The sequence below is a fragment of the Aulostomus chinensis genome, chromosome 19 (genome assembly GCF_037954235.1).
Source record: "Aulostomus chinensis isolate RoL2024-O1b breed Wild chromosome 19, RoL_Achi_v1.0, whole genome shotgun sequence".
In the NCBI taxonomy this organism is placed as follows: domain Eukaryota; kingdom Metazoa; phylum Chordata; class Actinopteri; order Syngnathiformes; family Aulostomidae; genus Aulostomus; species Aulostomus chinensis.
In genome coordinates, this window is record NC_141338.1 from 5,882,937 (window position 1) to 5,902,060 (window position 19,124).

Below are 19,124 nucleotides of genomic sequence, written 5' to 3' on the forward strand. Positions count from 1 at the left end.
AAAACTAAGCCAACTATACAGTGTAAAGTACAAGAGCAATAAAATATCCAAGATACCTTTAGTTTCATCCTCTCTGTGTCTTTCCTCACCATATGCTGATGACACTGTTGTGAGGCCATGAGTCCCATGTGCATGATCGCCAGACTTGTGAGAGACTGACACACCAGGATAACATAAAAAAGTTGTATGGAATCAAATGCATTCTATTTCCTTACTAATTTAAACAGGACTGCTAAACTACAAATGTGGATGCTAAATTTATAGGACTTCATTCCAAATGAACAGCTAAATTATTGGATTATGTTTGTCAGCTAGAAAGATTGTGGGAAAACTAAGCCAACTATATAACGTAATAGTACAAGCGCAATAAAATATCCAAGATACCTTTAGTTTCAGCCTCTCTGTGTCTTTCCTCATCATGTGCTGATGACACTGTTGTGTGGCCATGAGTCCCATGTGCATGGGTGTCAGTCTTGTGCAAAACTGATACACCATGGTTGTCAATAACAAACAAAAATATTACATGACAAATTCTCCTCACTAAACTTGTACAAAACCAAGAGCATTGCCAAGATACCTTCTGTCTCAGCTTTTTTGTTACTTTCCTCTTCTGTCCTTTCCGCATCATGTGTTGATGACACTGTTGTGTGGCCATGAGTCTCATGTGCATGGGCGTCAGTCTTGTGGGAAACTGATACACCACAGTTGTCAATAACAAACAAAAATATTAAACGGCAAATTCTCTTCTCTACACTTGTACAAAACCAAGAGCATTGCCAAGATACCTTCTGTCTCAGCTTTTCTGTTACTTTCCTTTTCTGTCCTTTCCTCATCATGTGTTGATGACACTGTTGTGTGGCCATGAGTCCCGTGGCCCTCAGAACTGTGGGATACTGACATGTCATAATTGTTATTGACACAACAACCAAAAAAACATTGTTTGGGCTAAATTCTACTCCTAAACTATGACACTATTGTTGATGACCTCTATGATCTAAATGCACAAGGGGATGATCAGGTCATTGAGGATACTAATTTAGTACATTTCCCACTATAAGCTAAATTTAATTTGTGGCCAACAAGAAAATTGCCAAGATACCATTTATTTTTGGGTGTCTTTCTCTTTCTTCCTCCTCCTTGCTCTCCTCACCATGCATGGATAACATTGTATTGTGTCCATGAGTGGCAGGTGTGTGCCCATCAAATGTGTGAAGGACTGTTCAAATAATGTAATTGACATAAAATACAAAAATATATGATGAAGGAAATATTAGACACTTTTCTAACTCACACAACTTTCTGGTTTTTAATTGTTTAAATTTTTGTTCTCTACTGTTAGATAGATGAAAAGTATAATTCAAATTAAGCTTCAGTGTTAATGTTGACTACTATTATGACATTGAAATTTAACTATTAAACCAACACCTCAAGTGATTTACACCAATGTAGATTTTCTACATACAAATAAATACCTTTTCTTTCAGTATGTCTTTCCTTTTCCTCCTTTCTCCCTCCATACTCCATACTCTTGTGGCTATGAGTGTCATGTCCATGTTCCTGCATCTTATGGAACACTGAAACATCACAGTTGTCATTTACAAGCAAAATTTAGAAACGTGTCTACTCTTCCATTTTTTTAAAGTTATGTTTGATTCAGCTAGAGGTAGCCAAGGAAATTACTACAAATACCTTTGCCTTCAGCTTTCAGCTCCCCGTCCTCATTGTGCTCATATGAGAAAGTGTGTTTATTGCCATGACTCTCATGTACGTGCTCCTCGAAATGATGGGACACTTAACACACAATAGTTGTCAAAATTATCAAGCAACCGTTTAGATAAATGACTGCTGCTTCCTCTCTCTCCTGAGTTGCAAAGTTAAACTTGTGAGGAAAGTGTTGTTACTACATTTTTCTTTATACATCAGAACATTTCCTCCACTACTTATGAAAGGGATACCTTCACTTTCAGCCTTACTTTCTTTTTCCTCCTCTTGTTCAGATGAAGGTTTTGGTTTGTGGGCGTGACTCTCATGTACTTGTCCCTCAGACTTATGGGAGTCTGAAATATCAGAATTGTCATTGAAATGGTAATTTCTGTGGGTTTATTTTTTTGTTTGCTATGAGTTGCAGAGTTCAGCTTTGGTCTGCTACGAGTAAGCTACAGTATGCAAATCTGTCCTTAGCTCTCTGTTACTCCAAGTAAAACAGATACCTCTCAAGTCAGCGTTCCTCTCTTTCCCCCCCTCCTCCACTCTCTCCTCGCCATGCTCGGATGAGGTTTTGTGGCCATGACTCTCATGTACTTGTTCCTCAGACTTGTGGAAGACTGAAATTGTCATTAAATTTATATGCCTGAGTTTAAATACCTTTCTGCTGTCTTCTTTGCTATGACTTGCCAGGTTTTCTCTCCATCACTACAAATAAACAATATACCTGTTTTGGTATTTCCTCCTTTCTGCTCCTCCTCCTCCCTTCTTTCCTCGCCATGCTCAGAAGAGGTTTTGTGTCTATGACTCCCATGAACATGTTCCTCAAGCTTGTGGGAGACTGAAATATAATTGTCATTGAAAATTACAAGCAAGAACTTAAAGACATTTCTGCTGTTTTCTTGGCTATGAGTTGCAAAAAGTTAAACTACAGTATGTAAATCTGCATTCCTGCACAATAAGAGATGTTTCTCTTCATCCTTTTCTTTTCCCTCCTCCTCCCCTCTTCTTTTCTTACCATGCTCAGATGAGGTTTTGTGTCCATGACTCTCGTGTGCATGTTCCTCAGACTTGTAGGAGACTGAAATATCAATTGTCATTGAAAATTATTTCACTACATTTCTGCTGGGTTTTTTTGGGTTTTTTTTTTTTTTGCTACATGTTGCCAAGTTTGACAGTTTTCCTACAAATAAACTATGTTAATCTACCCTTTCCATCACTACCACTACATAAAATACCTTTCTCCTCCTCCCCTCTTTGTTCCTCTCTGTGCCCAGATGAGGTTTTGTGGCTATGACTCTCATGTAGGTGTTCCTCAGGCTCGTGGGAGACTGAAATATGACAACTGTCATTGGAATTGATGAGCAGGAATTTCAATAATTTCTGCTGTATTCTTTTCTACGAGTCTCCAATTTTAATTTAGGTCTACTACAGGTAAGCTAGATAATATAAATCTACTCTCATCTTTCCATCACTATAAATAAACAAAATACCTTTCTTCTCTTTCTCCTGTCTTTCCCCTCCTCTTCCCCTTTCTCCTTACCATGTTCAGATGAGGTTGTTGCTTTGTGGCCATGTCTCTCATGCACGTGTTCCTCAGACTTGTGAAAAACTGGAATGTCACAAATTTCATTGAAATTATAGACATGATTTCTGAACATTTCTGCTGTGTTTTCTCATTTACAAGTTGTCAAGTATTACTTTGGTTCCCTACAACTTAACTACAGTATATGAATCTATAAGTGTTGATCTGCTATTCATCTATCACTAAGAGGTACCTGTCTCTTCAGTGTCCCTTTTTTTCCCCTCTTCCTTTCCTCTTTCCTCCCCATGGACCAATGAGGTTTTGTGGCCATGACTTTCATGTATGTGCTGTTCAGGTGTGTGAGGGACTGACACAAAAATGACTGTTTAACATCTGATTGAAATAGATGTATGTCCAACAAATACCTAAAAGACACAACGGGTAATTTGCCAATGATTCCCACGACAACATTTGTGATGAATTCTGATACAAGGAAATTGCAGGAAGCATTTCCTGATATGACAACGCTTTAGTTACCATCTGGTTAGGTTTGTGCAAAAATCATTTTATGTTAAGTAAACAAGCCGCAAACAAACCGCAGTCTCACCTGTGCAAAATGCAAATCAGTGGTTTGCTGGCACTTAAGTCAGGTGACCGTAAGTAAGAGACTCAAAGACATCCTCACTTGCTGCTGCAGATCAAATAACTGTCGTTTAAACATTTTGACTGAGTGTCCTTTTTCCTTTGAGGACGCTTGGTAAATTTCTGATGTGTCCATTTTTTTACTTCCCCTTTCCGCTTTAAATTACCACACTGAACTTACTCGAATGCATAGAACTTCACGACCACTACCTATGACGAGATACCTTTTCTTTCAGCTTGTAATCGTTCATCTTTCTCCTTGCTTCCCTTACCGTGCTCAGATGATGTTGTTTTGTGCCTGTGAGTCTCATGCATGTGTTCCTCAGACTTGTGGGAGACTTTTGCCCCAGAATAAAAAGAAAAAAAAAAAAAAAAGTCAATTCATAATATGAAAGAGTCATCTCCACTAACCACACAAAAACTCCTTCTTTCCTTTTTGTGCTGATGTGATGCTCTAATGTATTGTCAGTATCGTGGAGTATTTTATATGCTCCTTCCTTCGCAACCTGAATAATAAGCCTGGTATAATTAGGCTGATATCGCAGTGGGTAAAGATTACTGTTATTGTCTGCCTTCTTTTCCTTCCCGTCTTCCTTTGAGATCTTGTTTTCCCTTTTACCTTTCTCCCTGTCAGATAGTGGATAGGCCCATCAGGGGCCTCAGCCCTGGGCTCATGAAAAAGCTGAGCGGCTTGAGAAACTCGACTACACTTTCACTCAGGGTGCGAAAGAAATGACATGCACTTTCCTTTTATCTGAATGTCATAAAACCTTGTACTTCTAACTCCCTGTATGTACTTGATTTTCTATTCTCCTTTATAGTAAAGATGGAGGATTGATGTGCTTTTTATATTGCAGTTTCTTATCTGTATTTATCATATTGTGTGTGGTGTTACAGTAGCATCTTCTCTTGGGTCTTTATGTTGAGACTGTTGCACTCACAAATAGCATCTAAAGACAAGTGAGGACACACATCCCGCCTTTACTGCATTTTTAATTGTCTCTTGCTCAACTTTTTCCCTTCCTTTCCTTTTTTTTCTTTGTTTCTATGTTCCACTTTCCCAGAGGGCTTTATGCCACTCCCAGAATCCTTTGCATCCAGTTCTTAGGGCTACTGTGAGCAGTGAAAGACGCAAAACTAGTTCAGTTTGAGGATAAAGCAGTCTCTCTTCCTTTTTACCTTTACGTTTGCAGCCACTATTCATGAAATAAAAAAAACTCCTTATATGCTTGCTTTCAACAAAAAAAGGCCAATCACACGAAGTGACTACAACACACACGTCGTTGAGTGCCTAATGATGACTAGACCACTAGAGAATACCGTGCTGCATGCTTCCATCTGTGTTTCCCCCTGAGGTGTTTTAGCATAGGCGATGTACGTCTACCATTCCTTCAGAGAGGGGCATCCTGCAAGCATCCTGCTCCCCTGCCGAGTGTCCCCCTTCAGGCTATCTACCGCCCACTCACTCCCGTTCATCCCTCCCCCTCCCCGAGGCTCCAGTGAGACAGGACGCCAGCAGCTGTTCTCACAACATCCTGTATCATTTCACACAACTGGCGTTATGCCATCATTACATTACATTCTCATCAGAGTTACCCCTACCCACCTCTTCTCATGTCCGACTCTGGCCCCGCTAGACCCGTTTGTTAACACATCTGTCACAACAGCACACACAAGTGCAAAGGCATAGAAGCTCTTAGGATTGTGAATTGTAGTTGTTTCAAAGGCCAGTTTAGCACAGCAGTGAGCATAAATGCATTTAATCTTTGTAACCCATGCTGCCTTGGGGGTAGGAGGGATTCAAACCATTCCTGGCATTAATCTCAATCAGCTCAGCCTAAACTGTGTGACATCAGACAATGGCAGCCGGAGCACTAGGGGCTCCCACTCACTCTACACAGACTGAGAGAAAGGTGTGTGAGCCTATAGGGTTTCGTAAACCATGACAGTGATGGAGCTCTTCTTCAGATTTGTTACCGGCAGGTTGACACTGACAAAATCAGAGGAAAATGACCTCAAAGAAGCCACTAGAATTTTATTTATACCAGGACTATATTGTTTCAATAACATATTTTGTAATCTGCTGCAGGAACTTGAGGTTGTTCTGGGCTGAGTCCTCATTCTGTCTCTTTTCTGACTTCTACATATGTTTTTGTCACCGCAATCCTCGAAAAGAAATCCTTGAATGAAGCAAAGATGAACAGATTTTGACAAAGCCTCCATGTAGAGTTGTTCTACTTTCAATAGCTGTATCAGATATGCCTCCAATACTGGCTAAAAAAATTAACATTAGTAGTGCCAGTTCATGCACCAATCTGATACCACATAATTTATTTATTAACCCTGACCTCATTTAACTCGGTTAGCTCTGGTTCATATTGCAAACAGGAAATCAATTCTTCTGCAGTAGTTTAGAAAAAGTTGTGCTGTCTCCACTGACTACCGTTCGCCCTGGCACACCATACCAACATGAGAGAACTAGTAGCCGACTGTGCCCTTGTCTGACGCCAGTGTCTCGGTCAAAAAACAGCACATTGCAAAATTGAAAACAGAAGGTCAACTAGTGGCAATATTCTGAATGTGAGAACTCAATCAAGATTATGTCTGATTGATTAAAGTCACAGCACTGCCGTTTGTCTGGTGGTTGTGGGTTTAAACTGAAAATTCACTGTGTACCTACTTGACTCAATTTAGTTTCTCCATCTGATTTGTTTATCTTAACTGCCAGTCAAAATGTGTTCTCTTACAGACGATCTGTGGCGCCAATCCAACATGTTGAATGGCCTCCAACAAGGGCCGAATAGAGCCGGTGGTGAAGGATACACCACAAAACCTAAGAAGTAACCGACCAATGGCTTGGTGTTTCCATGACTTAAGAGCACAGAAGAATAATTGAAACTGCATGTACCATTAGTAGGAGAGAGCAAAATGACAGCAATATCATACATGCAATAAACCCACAACTGAAACAGCTGCAAGTACAGTATCAAGGCTAAAGTTTAACCTTTCTAAAAAACACAGTCCCATGGTATCATTGTTTATATTTGTTAATGCTTTACAACCTGAGCCAGGTCAACCAACAACAATGTATCATGAAGTAGAAAGTATTGACGGACATCTCTACACCCCCCCCCCCCACTACATCCCGTTTATCTCTCCACTCATCTCACTTACTCATGTTAACTAGATTTTGGAGTCCTAGACCCTCGTTAACATGCAACATACATGCTCAGCAACATAGAAATATGGTAGCTTGTGTGTAAGAGCATGTTAGTAGCTTTCAACTCTTGAAAAAGTGCCCAAAAATAAAGTGATCTCCTGATACTGAATGAGGTTAAACTACATTCTTTGGGCTCTACTCTATATCTAGTGTCATCTAGGATGCTGGCTTACCTCCTCTCTCGTTATGCCATGTCTCTGACAGTTTGTCCTCTGTTTTCACCTGGCTTGTATGATGGTGAGGCAGGGGATGGTGTACTGACTCCTTTGTGATTAGAGGGTAGTGATGATGTTGATGAACAACCAAATGATTTGTGGACTCCTTTGGGACTGGGTGCGACGGATGTGAGTGTTCAGGGATTGAGTTTGAAGGTGTGAACTCCTCTGGTGTCGGGGAAACTCTGTGCTCCACTGACAGAGAGGATATGGAAGAGGGAAGAACCTCTGTTGTATCTGGAAGTGTGTCAGTTTCTCCCATGGGTGCTAGTGGAGGCTCAGACAAAGAGCTGGTGGGTAACACGTTGTCTGTTAGTGAAACTGAGTGCTCTGCATCACTGGTTTCTGCTGGTGGAGCTGTGATGTCGGTTGCATCAGTTGCATGAGGACAGAGAATGTAAATGCAATGAGAACAAGCAGGCTACAGCATTAGCATAAGAGATGCTGCCTCAGATTGTTTATCCAGAGGAAGCCTGCTTTTACTTTTTTCTTCAAATGTGCACATACACACACGCTGTCATGAACGTTCACTCACACAGAAGTGAGAATACACAATGAAAGTGCGATTTCACACTGCTGAGATAGGCTAAACTCAAAATCTGTTCCACAACCCTTTCAGTGCTGGAAAATTGTGTGTTTTTCTTACTGCAAAAACAGCGACTGTTAAAGGTGTGACTATTGTTAATATGGTAGTAAAATGAAATCACACTGTTTGTCAAAGTGTATTACTCAGTTTTACACTTACAATGTTGCTTATCTGTGTGTTTGCATGCTCATTTTTTTGTCGTCTCTACAATCTGAGGGACACTGAGAAAAATGGAAATCCTTCCCCACCTCTCACCTTCTCAACAAGGATTCAGTTACTGATCCATAAATATAACACTGCATACCTGCATGGTATCTTCACGACATGATTTGAATTGACAAAACTACTGCTGAGATTTTCCCTTTTTCAACTGCAGTAGTGTTTCTAATCTTCCTCAGTAAAATGTATGTATGGTAAAGTGGTCTTGTGGCCGTAATGACTAGTACATTTACATGAATGACAATAATCTGACAATTATAAATAGGCAATATTTTGATTATTATGTTTCAATGAATGACTAATAGACTACGCACGCCAACATTACATCAATATGTTGTATGTTGGTTTTCTTCAGGATTTTGCAAAATGTACTTTGAGCAGAGCTTGTTACTCTCGCTGGATGCTAAAGCTGCCTCATCAAGCAGTTTACGGTGTTGCAAAATGCTGCAAAACCTCCTCTAGGACTTGGGATTACGGTGTTTACATATATAGTACATTCTAATAATATGGAAAAGATTATATTACTCCACAACTTCATTTAGACATGGTTTTTGGGTTAAGTTAATCAAAAATACCTTTTACATGGCATTGTCTTATTCAGATCTTATTCAGGTGGATGTCAGAATATTGCCCTAGATGTAAATGTAGTTGTTTTATTGTCATACTTTTGGGGGGATGGGTGGGAGGGTTAGTTGCTGTGTTTACCTCTCCCAAGGTTAATCTCAGTGGCGTTTGTCTCTCAGAAGAATATTGTAAGGCCAGGAAAGAATCCTTTAAATCTGAGATGGATTAATTCAAGCGTCACAAGGTGGCAACAGGAAAAGGAAATGGAAATTTGGTATTAGAACATAGAAACTGAAACAGCCATAACTGGACTCCACATGGTCAGATTGTTCCTAAACTTCAAATTGGCTGAATAAGAATTCCAGCCTTAAGACATCTACAACCTGAATAGTGCCACCTAGTGATTACATGAAGTGAGCCAGACGTAACATACATGCACGTTAAAACTGCACTGTGACATCTTCAGGCAGCAATTACATAACAACTGTGTGTTCTCTGGTGCCACTTAATGGACACAGGAAGTGATGTTTGTACCACAAAGCATGCAGTCGTCTTCTTCATGCACACTCCAAAAAGATCAGGTGTCACCTCCCTCTAACTCTGCAGAGCAGCCACACACTGTGATGTGTGGGGGGCCTGCTAATCTCTGCTTGTTGCTTTAATTTGGGCCCCAACAAGAAAGTGCCATGGGCTGAAAGTTCACCTTGGCAAAGGTATGTGCTCTCTGAGTGCTTTCTAGTTTACAGTCTATTAATCACTGCTGCAGTATTGTGAAGTCAAGTTCATCAGTGCTGCCTTGTAACACTACTGCAGCCAGTTAAGGACTACAAGGAGTTCAAATAAATTTCTTGCCTTAAGGACAATAGGTCATCTGCATCTACTGTAAAGCTATTTATTGAAATGGATGACTGGAGAGCAGAGATGGAGAAGGTCTTGAATAGGCACGGGGATGAGGGATCTGGCTTTGTCTTTAATCTCGGGCTAGCAGGGGGAATTGGGGTTCAGAGGTTTGCGAGCTCTACATCAATAAAAGCAGGGGTTTGCATAATGTAGAACTATCTGCATTGCTATGATGGTAAGTAGCTATCTGTTCTGGTATAATTGCACTGCATCACGACTAAGATTGATCTCAACCTACAGTAGTTTGCATGTTCCTACCTTCATTGAAATGTGAATGTCCAAGTCCAGAAACAAAACTGCCTAGGGCAATCGACTCTAGATGTAAAGGAAAAGGGTTTTTAAAAAAGGCTTAATTTTCAGCCGTTGCATCACAACAGACTAAGCTGATTCATTGCATAATCTTCTGACATGTGCCTGTCTATCTGTACAGATGGACCAACAGTCCCATGATACGCACACACACACATACACAAATGGGCATACAGCATTGGTTCATGTGCTTTTCTTGCTCGGACACATTTTTAGGTGCCTTCCACACAAGTGCATTTGCATATAATGAGATCATTTGTCACTTGTATTAATGTAGCTGGAGAAATTATAATAATAATTTTTAATGCTACCTGTCACTCTCAGCATTCTCATCATTTATTACGAGAGTGCTAGACATTGATTTAGCTCCAGAGTAATGAAGACATTGTGATTCAAGGCCTAGTTAACACCAGAACATCTAATGGACCGCATGACATCATGGATGTATTAATATGTCACATGATTTTCCAGGCATGATCCAATCTCTGTCCGTCCAAGGCCAAGTTGAGTTTCCATACAAATGCAGGGATTTCATTAGATGAGAGTGAGCTATGGGGGGTTGGGGTGGGGTGGATTGTCAGATAGGATTGTGGTTATTACACCCCCCATGTGCATGTGTTTCAGTATGTCTGCAAGTCCTGTGCAGGCTCTTTGTCGGGACGCTCTGGGATCGGATTTTGGACGAAAAGATGAAAAGTGGTCATATGGGTTCATGGTGGCTGGATAGGTAGATGTATGTCTGGGATCAAGGATTTGTTGCTTGCTCTGCCTCTGCGTGCCCCCCCCCCCCCCCCCCACACACACACACCTAATACCCATCTGTCCAGCTGACCAATAGGCTGTGGACTCTGAGGATCAGACGCTCGTGCCAATAGGTTGCTAATCCTCCACTGAGCATGCTCAGTGACTTAACTGGGGCAGGGACATGACACTGGCGCAACTACTATGACATCTTGTCCAACCCATGAGTCTGCTAAAGAAACATCTGCTCTGGCAGACATTTGCAAAAAAAAAAGGGACAATGACATTTAATAGTAAATGTGATTAGTAGAGCACATTTTTATGTGTGTGAAAAATTAAAAATGTAATCCTAGCTGTATATTTTAGCTTTACATTAACATTCTCAATGTGCTATATTTAATATAATTTGGAGGGTGTGTGAGATTCAGAGGAGATAACTGAGACCTCAAGTTTTATTAGTTAAGAGGACTAATGCTGTCATGTGATGTACTTATTAATGTCACAGGACCTTAATCCACAGGATACAATAGTGTGTGTGTGTGTGTGTGTGTGTGTGCCTGTGTGTCTGTGTCTGCATCTGTGTGTGCGTGCTCCACAAACAGTAGTGGTGGCCTGTGACAATGGAACCTAAGACCTCAGATCCCTTGGAGGAAAAGGAGGAGGTGAAGATGATTTATGGGTTACACTGAAGTACGCCATATGCCCACCATAAATCTACACACACACACACACACGCATAGCAAGGGTTTGCTCACATCAGGTCAGGTTCAGGTCAAATTCACTTCTCTACACTGGAGATAAAAATAAAATAAAGCAGGCATCTACAATCTTCACTTCTTGTGCCCCAGAAGTGTAACTCAGTAGTTGAAATGCCTTTTCTTTAAAGTTCTATATTGCAAATAAATTGCGTGTATATACGGTGTATTGCACACTCATACTTAAAAGTATGCATTCATGGATTAAATGTTAGTTTGATCTAAATAGATGTTGCTGTAAAAAGCTTTTAAGAGACTGTAGCTTTTTTTATACAGAGTTGAAACTTTTGTCGGCTTCTCCACATCTAATCAGTGAATTCTTCGACTTCCCTTCAGTCAAACAGTAAAAGGACTGTTCAAGAAATGCTCTTAATGGATTTCTTTAAGACAAAAATGGGAAGTCCAAATACATCACAGCACTGCCGATGTTCTACTCCTTCCATGTCCTAAGTGCTTTTCTGGTGGAACATGAGAGATCCACTGCCTACCAAGATGGTGGGTTTAAATTTAGCATGAAGGTTTGCGGGGTTGGAGGATGTTGTTACTGTACTGGGTTGACAGAGTCTACTGCTCTGGCTTGCACCAAACCAGTCTGTCAGAAAAAATCAAGTCTGAATGCCTATAGAGTTTGACCCAGAGAAAACCACCAATGTACATCGGAAGACCTCCAGTAAGTTGCACAATGATTTATTGATGGTGTATATACAGCCACAAATACACGTCTGGTCCACATCGATGAATACAAGCACGCAAGCACACACATCAGTCTACATCACACTTGCACACCATCCTTTCATCATCTACAGCTAACAGTGGTACATACTTCACTAATGAAAGTAAAAGTGCTCATTGTGTAGAATGGCCTCTTTCACTGTGTTTAATAAGACATTAGTGGATATTCAGCTATAAGCAGCATTTTAGCTGCATGTTTGCTACTCACTGTGGAACCAGTATAATTCCTTTATACGTTCTGCCCTGCAAGGACCCCTGGTTTTTATTAACTATAAATCTATGAAAGAGTTCTTCTCTTACAAGCCTGTTTTTGGTTTGAAACTTTAAGGTTTTTTTTAGAACAATGTTTGACAAGAGAAACATACTAAAGGTAAGAAGGCAGATCATTTTTCACACAAAATCACTCATTTAACAATCCATTTGGTCCACTAACATTTTGAAAATGCTACTAGATTTAATCATTTTATGGCCATTGAAGTTTGAATGCATTTGTTTGGGACTTTCTTTCTAGGGAGTGAATGGGCCCTGATGCTGTTATCTAATTCTCTTTATACATGGATAGTGGACTACAGTTGAAATCATCTCATCAGCATGTGTCATCAAGCTTTAGACAAACAGAATTACTGACAATATTTCTCTCAGAAATGTACAGTCTAATCTAAAGGCTAACCTCTAATCTACTTTCCGCACCTTCCAGAGGGGCTCCAAAGGGCTCTTGGGTAACAGGCAGGAACCACTCAGCTTCAGGAACCAATGTAGCTCTCTTTGCTTCGCTCTCATGTCCACCCTCGCCTTCAGGTGGACCCCAGGTTACACCTCCAGTCTCAGCATCACCTTTTGCTTCACCTTCAGTTTCATCCTCAGCCTCTATTTCAGGTGAAGTCAATGTTTTCCATGAGGTTGAGGCTATCCAGTAACATAGAAATGTTGATCAATAATCCTAAACTAAATCTGTGGGACCCTGGAATTCTACCACTTAACCATAATCAGCTCATTAGCTAGCACCTGTCTTTTCTTTTGATAAACCAAACCCATTATTTCACCAAAAACCACACAATTGTATCTGATTATGAGAGGAGACCTTTGGAAAAAAACAAAAACAAAACAGGCTTCTGCAGTGCAGTCCAATTGCTCAGTCTATCCATGCATCAGCCTTTTACTGTTGGGCCATGTGGAGAAAAGCCCAGTGCTGTCAGAGTTGATGTTGCCACTTTGCCGATCGTTTCTGTCTAACAGCTCGGAGGCTGAGAGCCTCTCCACAGAGAGAATCCCTAATCAAATTCCCTTTTATTCCTGCCTCCCCGAGCTCTTCACCCAGAATCACACTGCATTACAACACACTAACATATGCCCAATCCCTCTCTACCATTCCTCTCTTCTTTCTCTCTTTTCACTCTCCCCCTACTCCCTTTGCCATTCCATCCATCACCTATTCTCACCGAACCCTGCTCTCAAACTTTCTTTTCTTCAATCCATCAGCAGCACCATCTTTAGTCTCAATAAGAACAGCAGAACTGTGGAAGAATTCCTCCTGTGCAGGTTTGTGTGATGTGCTGTGATGAAAGGACATGGCGACAGAGAGGCCTATTAATAATGAAGCACATGGGGTCCAAGCTGCAGCACTGAGAGAGGAGACGCAGGAAGAGAGAGAACTGACTGACGAGAGAGCCAACTCAACATCACAAGAAAGACGGGGGAGAGTTTAAGAAGCATACAGAAAAGGCAAGGTGTGAGGTTAAAACGTACATTTTAAAAACAATGCAACAAAAAGGAGAGAGGAAAAGGCAGGTAGATGGGAGTGTGGATGTCCTTTGCTCTGCTTTGCATTATTACTTACTAGAACCGGAAGGGGAGCCAGCGATTGTACCTGAAAGAGAAGGAGGAAGAGGAGAAGAGGACTTGTTTATTTATGCATTCAATTTGCCTAAAGACTTGACTCCGTCTCATTCATCAGGCTCAGGAGGGGGAGAGCGCTTAAGAGCTTTTCAGCAGAATAAGGGCTTGTTGAGGACCCTCTCCCCTCCCCAATTACACTTCTGCAAACCCTAACATTCAGTTATCCATCATACATGTATGTTTTAAGTACCTCTTTGCCCTTGAATCAAACTTTTTTGCCTTTCTTGCATATTTTCCAAGATTGCATTTAGAGTTAGCTTAGCATGGCATGCATAATGCAGTCTGCAGAGACCCAATGGTTTCGTGAGCCAGGGCCATTTTATGTTGCATTTCAACCAAGCAAGTTGCAAACATTTGAATTTTTAAATTCCACTAATGGGATTTGGGAGTTTAAAAGGGTGGTGATGGGATCTAAAGGTGTATGTCAGTCCCATTAGAAGTGGGTTGGAAACAACAGCATGGTTAAAAAAAAGGGGGGGGGTGGCTGACAATAGGCCTGTTATCTGCAGTGTGTGCTGGCACAGGTGTGTGTGTGTGTGTGTGTGTGTGTGTTTCGCTGTGCGTGTCTCTCTGAGCATGCAAGTCTGTCTATGTTTGTCTGAAAGGAGAAAACTAGGGAGGGACTGCCCTAGATTATTATTTTATCAGAGCTAGCTACTGTAGCTGGCTACATTCTCCAAGAGGATTTCCCCCCCACGCACTCCTCTGTGGTCTCTGAGGTGATGACAACTCAGAGAGTTCAGTCTCTCCATCGCATTGTCTCAACTTCTTCTCCCTGTTCAATTTGATCCCTTGATCCTGCTTTGCATTTAGGACCTCAGAATGACAAACAAACCTACACATTCATCAGTTAAGAGTTCTGTAAAATATCAATTATAATGACCGCATTCATATTCATTTTGAAATAGAAAATTATCTATGGTCTTGATCAGGAGGACTAAGATGATCTGTACTTGTGCTGGGAGCAATTTGGGGTTCATGAGAGTGACAGAAAACCAAAAAGACACAATTATATCTTAGAATAGGGTTTTCAAAACTTTTCAGCCCAAGACACTCGAAACAAAGGTACGAGAGGGACTAGCAACCCTGACTATCCTCAGAGGTGGTTTGAATGAACATTCATTTTGCACAAATGCCCACTTACAGGCCTGTCCAAACACAATTTACATGGTTAAGTTCAACTGCTGCTCTTTAGAAACAATAAAGGACTTTTAAGTCTTTTTTTTGGATTTTTGGAAATCATCTTGCGATTTTCTGGTGTCCTGACCCACAATTTTGTCCTGTCTTACAGAACTGGCTGAACAGTAGGTCTCAATTTTCTTCTTCGACATTTCAGAAAACTCCTATAAAGAGAATTTTAGATGAGATAGCACTTTATTTATCCCGAAGGAAATTCAGGTAGTCAGCTGGTTACTCTCAAACAATAAAAACAGACAACAATAAAAACACAATATAAAGGCATAGTAAAAAAGGTAAAAACATAATAAAAATGCCTAGAATCTGCCAAGCAACTACCAAATAACCATAAAATATTTGATTCTGAGTATAACAAAATTTGGGAAATTGAAAAAGGCTTAAGATCTAAGCAATAACTTTTACACCATTTCAAATGCTAAGTTAAACTTTACATTTAGAGTAACTACATCTCATTATCAACTGGCTATATTTAGTGTACATAACCTAACTGCCAAGTTAGAGGTGAGTTTAGTTTCTCCACAAGTATTGGAACTTATTCAAGTACCAGATAGAGTCCACACATGTACTTACAGGTGTTGGGGTTTCCATTGGGTGCTGGTAAGTAGGAGCCAGCCTTCCATGACTTGGCTTTGAAGCCCTTTCTGCAGCGCTGGCAGTCCTGGCCAGTGGTGTTGTGTTCACACTGGCACTGGAGGTTCCCATCCTGCAGCAGGCACTGGGAGGCATGGAGGTTACACTTGCATCTGAAAAAAAAGAGGGGGGTAAAAGGCAGATGATATAAATGAGAGTAACTTAAGTTCTTAAGTTCTTCATATAAGAACACAATAGTTGTTATCACACATAGGAACATGTTGAAGTGTGTGAGGCCTTCTTCCTTCTAAATATTAATATCTAATTAATGTTTTTGAGCAGATTTTGTACATATACACTATACTGTTACTTTAGTAACATACATACATACTGCACATACAGTAAACGTATGTGTGTGAGTGTATTCTAAATGCATAGTTTTATGGGTTTTAACACCAATGCTTGCATGTGCTGGGGGCTGCTCAGAAACATTTGTGTTTTTTCTCTCACACATGTAAGTAGCACCTTTCCTTTGTTTTTTGTGATTTTCTTTGCTTTTGGACCAGTCTACCAAGAGCAATTGGCTTTGGCAACTAACCTGTTTGATGCAAAGATCTGTGTGATTTGGAAAATGTATCCACTGGCTCCTCTGCGAACCCCTACAACCTACAATTACTCATAAAAACCCTTCTCTGTGTAGGTTTGCAGATATGTTTATGCATCTTAAGGAGCAGACTAGGCTGTGCATGCATAGTGGTCTAAAAATCTCACTGAATTTTACTTACTGTCATTGTAACAACTCTATAAGTAGTTTTGGTGCATTTCTGTCAATGAATTATAGAGGAATTACATTTTACATAGAAAATACATGACATGAGAATGTTTCATGTTGCTTCTCCTCTTTAAGAATCATTCTGGCGAGTAAGTAAAAAATACTTACACAGTGTAATCTTAGAAATAAACAATGCAGAAGTTGAGTGTAAAATGTTGTGGGTCTATTTACCAGTTCTCTCAACAAACAATAATGTGCTCAGTGAGTCGTTTTCTGTGTGTGTGTGTGTGTGTGTGTGTGTGTGTGTGTGTGTGTGTGTGTGTGTGTGTGTGTGTGTGTGTGTGTGTGTGTGTGTGTGTGAGAGTGAGTGAGAGAAGGGGGGGGGGTCGTGCGCGCGCGCACACACACACACACACACACACACAGAGGGCAGGACTCAGGTGGGCTGATCCGGAGGTCAAAGTTCCCCTGGGAAGGAAATTAGGATCTAAAGGACACTCGGCAGCTATGACTTTAAATTACAGCCTTTTCCAGATGAGCGACTGGACTCCAATCCAGTTTGTTCCACTGGATGAACAGCTATCCGTCTGCATCAAATATTCAAAGAATGGCCCCTGTATTCTGGCAAGATGACTACTTCAATCTTCCTTCCTCACACTAATCTGCACTTTCTCATCAGTTTTTTTTTTTACTTATTTAGAATTTGCGCTGTCAGATCAATTGGACTCACGACATTGGGTGTACTTCACATACAGAATAATGATGACTGATGCCTCACGGGGGGGGAAAAAAAATCAGTCGATCATAGTGAGTTGTGTCTCATATCGCATTGTTGTTCACGGTCCTATAAATCACCTACGTTCCTCTCTGATCACCTGGATGAGCTGACAGGACATGCCAGGAAGAATCCATCCAACGACAAGGCCGCGCTTCCTGCACGCCTTCTGAAGGACACAAGCTGTCCGCTTGGCAAAGAGGGAAATTGAACATCTCTTTTCCATGGAGAAAATAACATGTGCGTGAGAGAGAAAGGGCGTGCAAATGTGTGTGAAATGAGACAGGTGTGTGTGTGTGTGTGTGTGTGTGTGTGTGTGAGTGAGAGAGAGATTCTGATGCATTTGTTGGAGAGCAGCAATGACAGACAACAGATCAGAGAAGCAGAGGCACGGTGACTAATGCCTGCACTGAGTGACTGACAGCACTGAACATATCACTGCTTCTCATCTCCGGCATCTTCAGTGATAAATCTCATCTGTCTCATCTTTAAAGTGGAAGCACCGCTGAGTGCAAGATCTGGAAGTTGTAGCTTAAAATCAATATTGAAGAACAGAGTGATTTTCTGGTGTCTACTACCTGCAGCATATGAGAGCAAATGGCCTCCCTTTTGTCAGTTATCTGTACAATTACATTTTAAATCTAAATATGTAGGCAGGATCTATGAATATCTTAATATTTAGTAACATTTTTCCAAATAATGGTAATTAAAAATGCCAGTGTAGAAAATGTAGGCGGGATAATGGGCACAAATTAAATATAATATTCATCCTAACTATGTTTTCATTAGTGTATAATTTAATTTACATTAGTGCATCACTTAACTTAAGTGTTTCAATTACCTCCAGAGTGAGCCATTTATATCTAATATCAACAGCAATTGGATCTACTGGATAGAGCTCTCAGTAAATAATGGACATTTTTGAGGAGGTTTTTGGATTAAAGCCTGAACTAATGTCTGGTTTACACTAGCTTAATATATAATGACATTTTAGTCTCATGGAGGGGCAGTGTGGCTCAGTGGTAGTGGGGCCCTTTAGCAACAGAATCGTCGCTGGTTCAATCCTCACCTCCCCCGGTGACCATGTCAAAGTATCCGATGTGTGGTGGTCATCTTGCGGAAAATATGCGTTGGTGTCATAAACTTTGGGAGTTGGGATTGAAATTAAAATTGAAATCCTGTTGGTTTTTGGTGGAGGTCTAGGGCACTGCTAACAAGTACATCTTCCCTATGGCGCTCTAGGGTGGACAAAAGAAGAGGAACAGAGCATTCTTTGCCTCATCCTATTACACTTCTTACTTATTACACATATTTATATTTTCACTGGGCTTGCTGGTTTTATTCACAACAGATGGTGGCAACCTTATCATGTAGAATGTGTGTGGCTAATGCTATCTCCATACTAAATACCTACAGAGTTGTTGTTTCTATTCCACCTTTGAAAGAATGGTGTGATTTGTGCTGCTGCAGAGGGACACCTCATGATCTCCAGTACTGCAATCATGCAAAAACCGTACAATCATGCCCTCAATCCTAATTTTGTTAGGAGCAGTTTGGCAAAGAAATAATTTCCCTGCAGGTATTGTTTTTCACTTCTGAGAAAGTGTTTGCAGGTGCTGACCCTCAGTTTTCTGAGGTTTGAGACAAATGTAGGGTCATACATGAATGACCCTGCAAGCCACCATATGTTCAGTTGAGGGAGGAGTGAGGCTAGGTTGAAGCAAATATTTGAGGTGCAGGTTGAAACTTTATGGACACTCCATCCCCTTGACCTCCTTTTCTGACTCCTGTCACATAGAACA

At 40.8% G+C, this 19,124-nt stretch overlaps 1 protein-coding gene and 1 long non-coding RNA gene across 24 annotated transcripts in view; one reads left to right on the forward strand and one right to left on the reverse strand.

Moving 5' to 3' along the window:
- The window catches only part of LOC147243771 (uncharacterized), a 136,190-nt gene that overhangs the window by 47,875 nt on the left and 69,191 nt on the right, over positions 1-19,124 (forward strand). The gene's annotated exons all lie outside the window — the stretch shown is intronic.
- Positions 1-19,124, reverse strand: part of ntng2b (netrin g2b) — a 75,310-nt gene that overhangs the window by 21,469 nt on the left and 34,717 nt on the right. For 18 of the 23 annotated variants that reach the window (XM_086188194.1, XM_086188185.1, XM_086188188.1 and 15 more), the window contains exons 4-23: positions 15,776-15,948; positions 13,950-13,979; positions 12,803-12,979; positions 9,834-9,890; positions 7,265-7,663; positions 4,144-4,209; positions 3,483-3,596; positions 3,248-3,316; positions 2,943-3,035; positions 2,723-2,785; positions 2,432-2,545; positions 2,211-2,324; positions 1,956-2,057; positions 1,690-1,791; positions 1,473-1,574; positions 1,100-1,216; positions 786-893; positions 578-691; positions 385-483; positions 55-155 (exon numbers count right to left, since the gene is read on the reverse strand). In XM_086188194.1, coding sequence (XP_086044320.1) covers positions 55-155; positions 385-483; positions 578-691; positions 786-893; positions 1,100-1,216; positions 1,473-1,574; positions 1,690-1,791; positions 1,956-2,057; positions 2,211-2,324; positions 2,432-2,545; positions 2,723-2,785; positions 2,943-3,035; positions 3,248-3,316; positions 3,483-3,596; positions 4,144-4,209; positions 7,265-7,663; positions 9,834-9,890; positions 12,803-12,979; positions 13,950-13,979; positions 15,776-15,948 — 2,314 coding nt within the window. The remainder of the gene's footprint in view (positions 1-54; positions 156-384; positions 484-577; positions 692-785; positions 894-1,099; positions 1,217-1,472; positions 1,575-1,689; positions 1,792-1,955; positions 2,058-2,210; positions 2,325-2,431; positions 2,546-2,722; positions 2,786-2,942; positions 3,036-3,247; positions 3,317-3,482; positions 3,597-4,143; positions 4,210-7,264; positions 7,664-9,833; positions 9,891-12,802; positions 12,980-13,949; positions 13,980-15,775; positions 15,949-19,124) is intronic. The other 5 variants (XM_086188187.1, XM_086188181.1, XM_086188193.1 and 2 more) reach the window with 3 other exon arrangements.